The 13,229-nt window shown below is 40.8% G+C and overlaps 1 protein-coding gene across 3 annotated transcripts in view; it reads right to left on the reverse strand.

The window, feature by feature from the left end:
• NFX1 (nuclear transcription factor, X-box binding 1) overlaps nt 1-13,229 on the reverse strand; it is a 76,029-nt gene that overhangs the window by 56,039 nt on the left and 6,761 nt on the right. For all 3 annotated transcript variants that reach the window (XM_055301623.1, XM_055301622.1, XM_055301624.1), the window contains exons 3-4: nt 3,050-3,208; nt 605-682 (exon numbers count right to left, since the gene is read on the reverse strand). In XM_055301623.1, coding sequence (XP_055157598.1) covers nt 605-682; nt 3,050-3,208 — 237 coding nt within the window. The remainder of the gene's footprint in view (nt 1-604; nt 683-3,049; nt 3,209-13,229) is intronic.

Below are 13,229 nucleotides of genomic sequence, written 5' to 3' on the forward strand. Positions count from 1 at the left end.
ACTAAAAAGAAACATAATAAAAGGACTAGTAGCAAGAATGAGCATCTGGATTGCAGAAGTTTTTCCTAACACATAGGGATATTGAGCTGTTCAAAAACAAGAAGTATTCCAAAAGGGGGAGTATAGAGTTTATAATGCTGGTTTACAGAAAATCTTTCTTTACTATAAAGACCCCAAGGACTGATCTCTTTGTTTGTTAAAATAAAGTACTTTCCAATACAACTCTTTACACATACTGCTGAAATCCGGAATATTAAAGCTATTACAGTTAACGGTAAGAAGGAGCCCAAGTCTATGCCTGCCTCCACCATCTGGTCAGATCTGGTCTAAAGCTAAGATTAAGGAAACCAGCACCACAGCTCAGAAGTAGCATGAGCTTGGTGGGGATGATGAGAAGGTCCATGTCCAGGACAGCTGCCAAGAGCACAAGGTCTGTGACTCTGGCTGTGTGATGGACCACATCCAGATGATGTCAGTAGACTCCTGGAACACTGAGGTCTTATTAGTAACTTCTAAAACATGCATGTTACATCACTTCTTCTGGGCTAGAAAATGAGTTACAATGCATGAAATAGAAGAGACTCAAGTGAAAGCAAAAACTCACCACAGAAACAAGTGTAAGTATTAGGAACGTGTGCAGAAACATTCTGACAGGCAGGGCATCTCCAACCACTCTGGCCATCTGTCAAGAAAAATGAGAGGAAACCAAAATTATTTCCTTACAAAAGTACATGTAATTTTAAAAAATTAAGTCGATAGGAAGCCTTAATGTTAAAGCAGCAGTAGTCATTTCATGTTAAGGATATTAGATATTAAGGATATCAAGATTTTAAGAAATAAATTCACAATACTGAATGCTTTGCTTAAATATTGCATTTAGACTTATAAGGATTTTAAATATAGTAATCAAACGGGCACCCATATTTTTTAATGTCAATTGAAATATAACTGACATATAACACTAAGTTTACAGTATACAATGCTTGACTTGATACATTTACATACTAGAATATGATTATCACCATCACATTAGCTAACACCTCCACCATCACATTAGCTTCCATCATTTCACATGATTATCATTTCATTATGTGGTTCTAATATTAAGATAAACATTATCTAAATCTTGGCTTGAAAAATTTGAGTATATTCAGGAAAATCCAGATGTCTTTTTTTTTTCCTTTTTTTTTTTTTTAAAGACTTTATTGGGGCAGCCCTGGTGGCTCGGCGGTTTAGCACCGCCTTCAGCCCAGGGCGCAATCTTGGGGACCCGGGATCGAGTCCCACGTTGGGCTCCCTGCATGGAGTTTGCTTCTCCCTCTGCCTGTGTCTCTGCCTCTCTCTCTCTCTCTGTATCTCTCATGAATAAATGGGTAAAATCTTAAAAAAAAAAAAAAGACTATTTTTAGGTAACCTCTATACCCAGCATGAGGCTGGAACTTGTAACCACAAGATCAAGAGTTGCATGCTCTATCGACTAAGCCACCCAGGTGCCCAAGATGTCTTAAATTAAAAGTCACAGATCAGAAAACATGCTATTTTTTGAGAGAACATTTATTATTATTATTATTTTTTTAGATTTTATTTATTTATTCATAGAGACAGAGAAAGAGAGGCAGAGACACAGGCAGAGGGAGAAGCAGGCATCATACAGAGAGCTTGATGTGGGACTCGATCCAGGGTCTCCAGGATCACGCCCTGGGCTGCAGGTGGCGCTAAACCGCTGCGCCACCGGGGCTACCCCATTTTTTATTTTTTAATAAAAAATAATTTTTTTTACTTATTTAAAATCTTTAAAAAGATTTTACTTATTTATTCATGAGACACACAAAGAGAGAGAGGCAGAGACATAGGCAGAGGGAGAGGTAGGCTCCTCATGGAGCCTGATGCAGGACTCAATCCTGGGACCTCAGGATCACACCCAGAGTTGAAGGCAGACGCTCAACCACTGAGACACCAAGGAGTCCCGAGAAGAAATTTTTTTTTTTAATTTTTATTTATTTATGATAGTCACAGAGAAAGAGAGAGAGGCAGAGACATAGGCAGAGGGAGAAGCAGGCTCCCTGCACCGGGAGCCCGATGTGGGATTTGATCCCAGGTCTCCAGGATTGCGCCCTGGGCCAAAGGCAGGCGTCAAACCGCTGTGCCACCCAGGGATCCCCCGAGAAGAAATTTTTAAAGATTTAATTCATTTATTTAAGAGAGAGAGTGTGCATTAGCAGAGGGGAGAGGCAGAAAGACAAGCAGACTCTCCACTGAGCACAGAGCCCAAGTTGAGGCAGGATCCCAGGATCTTGAGATCATGACCCAAGTCAAAGTTAGATGCTTAACTGACTGAGCCACCCAGGTGCCCCAAAATCTGCTTTCTAGAAATTTTCTAAAGCAAACTATAGAAGAAATGTTTTCTGTAGTTGCTACTTAAATAAAAGCTACCATTTTCCAAAACTGCAACTGATTTTGTTATACCCCAAATATATTTTAATATTATGTTAGCTGTTTTTTTTGTTTTTGTTTTTTAGATTTTATTTATTTATCCATGAGGGAGAGAGTGAGAAAGAAAGGCAGAGACAGAGGCAGAGGGAGAAGCAAGCTCCATGCAGGGAGCCTGATGCGGGACTCGATCCCGGGTCTCTAGGATCACACCCTGGGCCAAAGGTGACACTAAACCACTGAGCCACCCAGGCTGCCCATTAGCTGTTTTTTAAAATTTTCTTCTCTTTAAAATTTCACCTTATTTTGGGACGCCTGGGTGGCTCAGCGGTTGAGCATCTGCCTTTAGCTCAGGGTGTGATCCTGGAGTACCAGGATTGGCAGATGGTCAATCACTGAGCCACCCAGGTGCCCCTAAATAATTTTTTTAAAGCTACATTTAAGGAGTGCCTCAATGGCTCAGTTGGTGGAGCATGTGACTTGGTCTCAGGGATGTTAAGTTGGAGCTCCATGTTGAAATGTATTTACAAATAAAATCTTAGAAAAAAAAAAGCTAAATTTAAAATCTGAATCTATTAAATGAATGAGAATAACTATTTTGAAGAGAGAAATGACTGACCTGCTTGAGATGCTGGAGACCTTGCCCATTTCTTTATGCAGTTCAAATGAAACACATGATAACAGCTCTGACAACTCCACACTGGTGCTGTGACGCGAACCAATTCACAGCACACCATGCACTCATATTTTTCTGTAGTTAGCTGTTCAATTAGAGAACCTGTTTAAAAAAACCAAATGAATTAATTCAAACGCAGAAAAACATTCCTTACTTTAGTCAACCAAGGATCAACAAGGCATCTAAGAGAAGAATCCAAACACAGAGGTTTTAAACATGTCTGATTCTGAGTAAGGTTGTTTGCTGTTCAGTGTTTGGGGCCAAGAAGGAACAGGAATATGCTGAGGGAGAACATTTAGGAAGTGCACATTCGGGGTGGGGGGGGGGGGAGGCTCATACAATTGAGGAAACATTCCCAAGAAACTGCCCAGGAACCCACCAGAGTAGACAAATGCCCCTCATAACACAGCTTAAGCATCCTCAGCACCTGTAGCACCTTGCTCTGCCTCCTCTGAATCCGATCCAGATCCATGGATTCAGGCTAGGAAGGGGCTCATGAAACTGCAGTGGTCAATGGAAAGAAACCTAAGCACGGACAGGTTCCAAAAACCCAGGGTGGTAACATCTCTTCTAGTAGTTGCCGTGAAAGTCTTTAGTTGACCTATTCAACAAAGATATTCTTGGTATTTACCACAATTCCATGGTAGGGTTATTAGACTGAAGGAGACACAGACCCTGGCTCCAGAAGCTTAGCATCTGGTGAGGGAGATCAGAATCCTCTCAGATGTATTCCTTAATATCTTTATCCATTTCCAGACTGTTCCTCAAACACAATCTCAGCAAAGCCTTTCTAGATCCCAAATACAGTTAGGTGCTCTTAGAGAGGTGTGTGTGTGTGTGTGTGTGTGTGAGAGAGAGAGAGATAGAGAGAGAGAGAGAGAGAGAGAGAGACAGAAACTGAGCCTCAAAGTGGTTCTATCACTTACCCAGGGTCACAAAGCTCACATTTTAATCATTTCATAATATTAGCTTTCCTAAGATTACTTTCTGATTGTCCAATTTAATGTCAAAAGAAATAGAGAACACAAGGACTACAAGGTCTGTGTGAGGCAGGGCCAGGGCCTTGTCTGCCTTGCTTACTGTTGTATTTCCAGCACCTGGCCTTTAGTAGATGCTCAGTAAATATTTATTAAATGAATGGATAAAGAAATAAATGAGTATCATCTAGTCTGTTCTATAACCTCTTTCCTTTGATTTTAGGCTTCAGTAAAGTTTCTGGGATAGCACTTTTGCTCTGACAAAAGCCTGGAGTACTTGATAAAGGGAACTGTACTCGCTTCAGATAACACCACATCAAGAGTGAGATTTCAGGGTGTCTGGGTGGTTTAGTAGTTGAGCATCTGTCTTCAGCTCAGGTCGTGATCCTGGAGTCCTCTCAGGGAGCCTGCTTCTTCCTCTGCCTATGTCTCTGCCTCTCTCATGAATAAATAAATAAAATCTTTAAAAAAAAAAAAGAGTGAGATTATGTTTAAGTCATCTACATATAAGAACCTGACTGGGACAGAGGAATAGCTTGTGAGAATTACATTTGGGACAAATTTTGTAGAAAATGCCTATTGATCATTCCAGGACAGAATTAGAAGGACACAAAAAACAAGTGAAGCTTGGAACATACATGAAAACCCTATGATGGATTATTGTTTTGATTTTTACCCTAAAGGCTGTCTTTTTTATTTTATTGTTTCTCTTATTCATTAAGTTTATGGCTTGTTAATAAATAATTATTTTATAAGCAATGTTTCTAAATCTAGTCATGGTGGAATTGACCACTAAGATGCACACACATACACCAATGTGGGAGCAACTGCCAACTTTGAATAACCCACAAAGCTCTAAGCCCTTTCCAAAGGTGATCTCTCACATCTCATGTTGAATCTGACAGTAAATGCCACTGGCTCTGCCTTCAAAATACATCCAGAATCCAACCCCTATGCTATTACTATGGCCCAAGTCACTACCCAAGTCCCCTGGATTATTAAAATGTTCTCCTGGGCAGCCCACGTGGCTCAGCAGTTTAGCGCCACCTTTGGCCCAGGGCCTGATCCTGGAGACCTGGGATCAAGTCCCATATTGGGCCCCCTGCATGGAGCCTGCTTCTCCCTCTGCCTGTGTCTCTGCGTGTATGTCTCTCATGTATAAATAAATAAAAATCTTAAAAAAAAAAAAAAGTTTAAAATGGCCTCCTAACTAGTCTTGCTACGTCTGCCCTTGCCCTACTTCAGCCAACCACCACAGCAGCCAGAGGGAACCTGCTAAAATGCCAATTAGATGCTGCCACTCATGCCTATAACTTGCCAATGGTTCCAACATCACATGTGAGAAAAGCCAAAGCCCTTACAACAGCCTTCACCACTTTTTCATCCTTACCTGCTGGTCCTTTTTCCCTAGATCACTACTCTAAGAACACTCTGTCCTCCTTCCTAGTCCCAGACTGGCATGTAAATTTCTGTCTGAGGGTCTTTACAACTTATACCCCCTCTGCCTTGAATATTTTTCCTTAGACATCAGCATAGCTCAGTCCCCTACTGCCTTCAGGTATTTACTCAAAATGTAATCTTCTCAATGAAAAGACTGGTTTTGGTCATACTTTGAAAAATTGCAACCCACTCCTTGAACATTCCCTCTTTCCATACTGTATTTTTCTCCACACCACTTGAATCTCATAGATCATTTATCTTATCCATACCGCTTTTATATATCCTATCTTACAGATCATATATCTTACTTATTTCATCTCACTTCCTGACTCTATACATAGAATGTACACTCCTTGATGGCTGAAGTTTTTACCTACAGTGCTGCCTGGGACATAGTGGGCACTCAATAATATTTGTATGAATGAATGAAAAGAAATAAAAATACAGCAAAAGGTTCCAGAAAGACCTAGAAAGAGAAACAGTATAACCCTTTCACCAACAACACTTCAGTTTTATCAAAACATGTGTAACATATGTAAAAGATGGTACTGTCCTGGAATAGCTCTGTGCTGATAAACTATCACATTCCACGTCCAAGACTTGTCTGCTGGGTGCCAGCCCTGGCCTGACCACTGGCTCTTGTTGAATCCTAAACCCTCCCCCACTAGGGTTTCCCTATAATTTCTCAATCATGACTGTGTCTACTCTATACTTATACTTTGAAAGCATGTCGGTAAAAAGGATGATGCACCCATTGAAATAATCAGAAGAGACCTGACTGGTTAACTGACTACCAACTTTTCAGATGCACCAATAAATAACTGTTTAAAAAAAAAAAAACCCAAAAGCCTATAACATTCCTGATTTGAAAAATCTAAGAGTACACTGTGATTAAATTAAAAGACAGCCATTTAAAAAAATAGACATACACTAAAAATATATGGGGGTAAAATAGTCTAATATCTGGAATTTATTTTAAAATATATCATCAGAGGGTGATAAAATATATGAGCCTGGGTGGCTCAGCAGTTAAGCGTGTCTGCCTTCGGCTCAGGGTGTGATCCTGGAGTACTGGGATCAAGTCCCACATCAGGCTTCCTGCATGGAGCCTGCTTCTCCCTCTGCCTATGTCTCTGCTTCTCTCTTTCTGTGTCTCTCATGAATAAATAAAATCTTTAAAATATATATGTATATATATAAAATCAGCAAAAATAAAAATAGAGAAAACAAATGGGATATTGTTTAAATATTAATGCATACCTATTTTATGGCATCTTATAATATTAATTTAGAATAAAGCGCAAAGATTTCTGAGTAAAAAAAAATCACATAATAAGCAAAAAAAGATGAACATTATATGATTTCAACAATGTAAAACTGAGCATTGAAAAATTCTGTAAGAGGGATCCCTGGGTGGCACAGCGGTTTGGCACCTGCCTTTGGCCCAGGGTATGATCCTGGAGACCCGGGATCGAGTCCCATGTCGGGCTCCCGGTGCATGGAGCCTGCTTCTCCCTCTGCCTGTGTCTCTGCCTCTCTCTCTCTCTCTCTCTCTCTCTCTCTCTCTGTGACTATCATAAATAAAAAATTAAAAAAAAATTTGAAAAATTCTGTAAGAAAATAGAACAAAAGGTTGAAGCTGATTATATCTAGATGGAGAGACTAAAGGTGAGTTACCTACTAAAGTGACTTTTCTAAGTTACCTCATTAAATGTGTTTTTAAAAAGCTAACACATGGGTTCTATGCTCAGTGGAGAGTCTGCTTGAGATTCTCTCTCTTCCTCCCTCTCCTGCTTCTGTGCTCTCTCTCATTCTCTCAAAAGCAAAAAAATAAATCTTAAAAAAAAAAAGTTAATACACCATAAACATGGTCAATATGTTCAAGATGGGGGATCCCTGGGTGGCGCAGCGGTTTGGCGCCTGCCTTTGGCCCAGGGCGCGATCCTGGAGACCCGGGATCGAATCCCACATCGGTCTCCCGGTGCATGGAGCCTGCTTCTCCCTCTGCCTGTGTCTCTGCCTCTCTCTCTCTCTCTCTCTCTCTCTCTCTCTCTGTGACTATCATAAATAAATAAAAATTAAAAAAAAAATTTAAATATGTTCAAGATGGTTTTGCTGAGTCTGAAGTATATATCAGATACCACATTTATCTATGTGAGCCTGAAGCTTGTGGCAGAGCTTAGGGACTGAAGATAAAAGTTTAGGAGTCAGCACAGAGGTAGTGGTTGGAAGATATGGAAACAGTTGTAATCTCCCAAAGAGACCTCATCAAGTAAGAAGAACAGAGAGCTAAGATAAAGCCCTAGTAAACACCAACATTTGAGGAGGTAGAGGAAGAGAAACTTGAAGGACACAAGCAAGAAGAGCCAAGGAGAACAAGGAGGACCAGAAATGTGTAATATCAAATAAGTAACATTCAACAAAGACCTCTTTGCATCAAACTCAAAGGGAAGCCCAGGATAACAAGGACTGAAATATATCAGTCTGCTGGGTGTGGCAATAGGAAGGCATTAATGATCTACCAGTAGCTCTCTGAGTCAAGTGGTGATGGCAGAGGAATGAAGTGAATCAAAATAGGGAAAAGGAAACAGAGCGGTGATTCTTGATTAGACTGGAATGGAAGGAAAGGAAAAAATACTTCCCCATGTGACAGGGGAAGCTTTTCTTTTAGAGCATATGACAGACTTGGGAAGACAGCTTCAGGCTAAGAACTTGGAATAGCAAATGTGAAAAGGCTGAAGGAAGAAAACAGGAGATTTCAGAATGAATAAAAAGAAAGGAGGATAGGCACAGATGTCTCTGGGTTCACATAAAGAGAGCAAAAAGCTGAGAATATTATGCCTGATGATCTCCCCTTTCTCTGGGAAGTAGGAGGCCCAATGAGTTTGATAAGACTGGAAAAGATTTGGAGTAATCTTAGATGAAAATGGGAAGGGCAGTTGACCATATCAGGAAAAATGGGCAGTACTGAAAGTCAACTGAAATTGGAGAATCACTAATTGAAAATATTTACTGAGAACCTACTGTGTTCCAGGCATTGTTTAAACACTAAGGATGATATACAGTGAACAAAACAAACAAAAATCTTCTGCCCTTAGGAAGTTATTGTCTAATAGGGGAAGGTAAACAATAAACAAAGAAAAATTATTGAAATTATATGAAAAAAATGAGTAGCATCATCAAATAGTGGTAAGTGCTATGGAAAAAAATAAACCAGTAAAGCATAAAGAATGCTGACGGGGGTTGTGGGGAAGTATTATAGTTCTAAACAGGGGGATCAGGAAGATTTCCCTGAGAATGTAAGTGAATCTGCAGCAGCACCAAATCTATACTATTGTCATATGATTTCCTGGAACAGCATTTTGTTAGTCAGATGGAGCAGAAAAGGTAGACTGCAGAATCCGTGCAAGGTGGGGATCCTGCCAAATGGCCTGGAAGAAGGATACTACTTCAAAATTACATTAAAGCCCAGCCTGAAGAGGGAATAAAGGAGGACAAAAGGCTGATGATAGAGTTAGTAGGTGGGAGACTAAGAGAGCCAGGACAGGAAATTATGGTCAGAAAGTAGCAGTGGGTAGGGAGGGATAATGAAGGTGAAGGTCACTGTGATTGAGAAGATTAAAGAACGTGAGGATGGTAAAATCCGTATGATCACTAAAGTCACCCAGAATAATAGCAGAATTTATGGTAAATCAGTAGTTCTCAATCAGTCACCTGGAGGCTTGTTAAAAAGAAGACTGCTGGGCCCTTCTCCCAGAATTTCTGTTTGATAAGTGTGAGGTAAAAGCCCAAGAATATGCTTTTCCAACAAGTTCCCCGGTGTTGCTGATAGCTGCTGGCCTGGAACAACACTCTGAGAACCACTAGGAGGGAGGAAAGATATAGGCTGGAGGCATTAATAAATGATGCTGGGCCTGGGATATTTGGAGGCTAAAACAGGACAAAGATAAAGAGACATGGAAGGTGATGTAGCATTAGGTTCAAAGAAGCAGGGGTTTTGATAAAGGGTAGAAGCATAATGGTTCAGAAAGGACACAGGGAGAGCAGCTTGCTCTTCTCATCTTCCAGAAACTAAGGCAAACAGGATTAAGGGAAAATAGCATGCTCTGAACAGGCTTTAAAGAAAGGAGTGAACTTAGAGAAGGCCACAGATTAATTAAGAGCCAGAGGAGAGCAGAAACTTACTAAGGATATAAGGGATCCTGTCAACACAAATGAGGGATCCGAACAGCCTGGGGACAGGACCAGTACCAGTTAGTTTCTCTCAGTACAGAACAAGATAAACAAAGACGACTCTCAAGCAGCCATGGAGACTAATATTTGGGGTGATCCTCTCTTTCCATTCTAATCAAGCTTTCACCTCTACCACTCCACCAAAACTGCTCTTTTCAAGGCCAATAACCTTCACACCCCAAATCCAACAGTCAATATGCAGTTGTCATCTTGTGATCACTCCCTCCTCGTTTTTTTTTTTTGTTTTTTTTTTGTTTTTTGTAGTGTTTAAAACATAGTTCATGGGACACCTGGGTGGCTCAGCAGTTAAGTGCCTGCCTTCGGCTTAGCCTGTAATCCTGGAGTCCCAGGATTGAGTCCCACGTTAGGCTCCCTGCGTGGGGTCTGCTTCTCCCTCTGCTTGTGTCTCTGCCTTTCTCTCTCTCTGTGTCTGTGTCCCTCATGGATAAATAAAGAAAATCTGATTTTCTTTTATTTATTCATGATTTTATTTATTCATCCATGAGCGCCACAGAGAGAGAGAGAGAGAGAGAGAGAGAGAGAGAGAGAGAGAGAGAGAGAGATAGGCAGAGACACAGGCAGAGGGAGAAGCAGGCCCCACGCAGGGAGCCTGACGTGGGACTTGATCCTGGGACTCCAGGATCACGCCCTGGGCTGAATGCGGTGCCAAACTGCTGCGCCACTGGGGCTGCCCAATAAATAAAATCTTAAAAAAAAAACCATGGTTCACTTCCTAGTTCAATTCCTTCTCATTCTCCGGCTCCCTTGCTGGGTCCCTATCTTCCAACCTTGAAACACTGAGGTAATATATAGGAAGGCTCCACCCTCTGACTTTTCTTTTCTAACTACCCTCACACCTTAGGTGACCTCCTCAATCTGTTAGATGACTCCATGCTTGAAAGTTCCCAAATTTAAATATCCAGTCCAGATTCTGCCTGGATTTTTAACTTCCTACTAAATTCTCTATATTTTCTAAACAAGGAGTAAACAGGGAGCCTGGGTGACTCAGTCAGTTAAGGATCTGCCTTCAGCTCATGTCATGATCCCGGAGTCCAGGGATCAAGCCCCATGTGGGGCTCCCTGCTCAGTGGAGAACCTACTTCTCCCTCTGCCTATGTCTCTGCCTCTCTCTCTCTCTCTCTGTCTCTCATGGATAAATAATAAAATCTTTCCCTCTGACCCTTCCCCTGGCTCATGCTTTCTCTCGGGGAAAAAAATTATAATAAAATTTAAAAATATTAAAAAAAACAAGTAGACAAAGCAAAATATATTCAAAAATACCTTTTCTAAAAAGGAAAGACTAAGAAAACTTTCCCAACAAGACAACTGAGAAAGATTGAGACTCCTCTAAGATTAATGGGATGACTAAATGCAATGTGGTATCCTGGACTGGATCCTAGAACAAAAAAAAAAAAAAGATGGTAGTGGAAAAAATGGCGAAATCCATATAACATGTACAGTTTTGTTTAGACCAGCATTGATTTTTTGGTTTTGACCAGAGGCGGTTATGTAAGATATTAACATTAGACAAAACAGGGTGAAGGATATATGGGAATTCTCTGTACTATTTTTGTAACTTTTCTATAAACCTAAAATTATCCCAAACTAAAAAATTTTCAGAACACTTTTTCCTCTCCCAAGTTTTACTACTTCAGTACATGGCAATTCTCTATTATTATTAAGATTTTGTTTTTAAAATAATCTCTACGCCTAATGTGGGGCTCGAACCTACCCTGAGATCAAGAGTCACATGCTCTACTGACTAAGCCAGCCAGGCGCCCGGGGGGGTTCTATTTTTACATTACTCAGACACGAAAGCCTTCGCTTGGTCCTTGATCCCTCTTATTTTCATGCAGCCAACATCTAGCTCATCTGCAAATCCTGTCAGTTTTATCTTCCAAATACATCCAAAGTCTAACATTCTTACGTCTTCCAAAACTACTACCCTAGTCCAAGTTTCCATCATCAACTATGTGAATTATTGCAACAGCCTAACTTGTCCCCTTGCTTACTTAGAGCCAATGCTCTACATGGCAGGCTGAGTGATGGTTTTAGAATGCTAGTAAGATCATGTCATCCCCTTTCCCCAAACCTTCCAACTGCTTCTCATCTTCTTAATCAGAACCAAATCCAAGGGCCTCATATGAGCCAGCCTCTGTGATTTCTCTGACCTCCTCTACTGCCTGCCTTATCATTGCTCACAATGTCCCCCCTCCCACCTGAAACTCGCTTCTCCCTCTGCTTGGCATATTCTTCAGAGAGCCACATGGCATGCTTCTGGGTTTCCTTCTGGTCTCTGTTCAAATGTGTCATCAAATAGATCAACCTATCTAAAAAAGCATCCTGTTACTCTGTCCTCTTAACCTGCTTTGTATTTCTTTTTAGCCCTTACCTACCACCACCTGACATATTAAATACTGGTTTAAGTGCTTTCTGTTTGCCTTCCCTACAGAATGTAAATCTCACCAGTACTGTATTCCTAGTACTGAGAACAATGCTTGGTACATAGTATCTACTCAATAAAGATGAATAAAGTGTTCTCAAAAATATATGGGGATTTGAGGTCAAGAGAGATTTGTTAATCAAGACTCTTAAGATGGCCTCCAAGATTCCCACATGCATACAGGTGTGCATGCCTGGTATAATCTCCTCCCCTTGAATATGAGTGGGCCTTATCTAATCAGGTGAACCCTTTAAAAAGAATCTAGGGATCAAAGACAGAAGTCAGAGAAATTGAAAGAATATGGAGCCCATGTTTTCCTATAGATTTTGAAAAAGAAAAGTACCATGTTATGTAGAGAGCCATGTGGTGAGGAATTGCTGGTGACCTCTTAGAGCTAAGAGTAACCCCCATAGCCAACAACCAGCAAGAATATGTGGACCTGGGACTCCCGGGTGGCTCAGTGGTTTAGTGCCTGCCTTCCGCCCAGGGCATGATCCTGGAGTCCTGGGATCAAGTCCCACATCGGGCTCCCTGCATGGAGCCTGCTTCTCCCTCTGCCTATGTCTCTGCCTGCCTCTCTCTGTTTCTAATGAATAAATAAAATCTTAAGAAAAAAAAAATGTGGACCTCATTCTACACACATAAGGAACTAAATTCTACCAACAACCAGTGAGCATGAAAGAGAACCCCGTATCTCTGCCTCCTAGCCAACTTTTAGTCCTGTGAGGCTCTGAGTAGAGAATTTAGCTAACCCATACATACCCAGATTCCTGACCCAAAGAAACTGTGACATAATTAATTTGTGTTATCTTAAGCCACTATACTTGTGGTAATGTGTTATGAAGCAAAAGGAAACTATTAACCAGTCTTAAGAAATCAAAAACAAGTCTCTGCTTCTCTCATGAATAAATAAATAAAATCTTAAAAAAAAAAAAAAAAGAATTCAAAAACAACCCTGGTGTAACATTACCTTGGTTCACATATAAGTTGAGGTCCCAAGAGGAAGGACTGCCTGGGGAAGCAAATGAGA

This window comes from Nyctereutes procyonoides, unplaced genomic scaffold (assembly GCF_905146905.1).
Source record: "Nyctereutes procyonoides isolate TBG_1078 unplaced genomic scaffold, NYPRO_anot_genome, whole genome shotgun sequence".
NCBI lineage: Eukaryota > Metazoa > Chordata > Mammalia > Carnivora > Canidae > Nyctereutes > Nyctereutes procyonoides.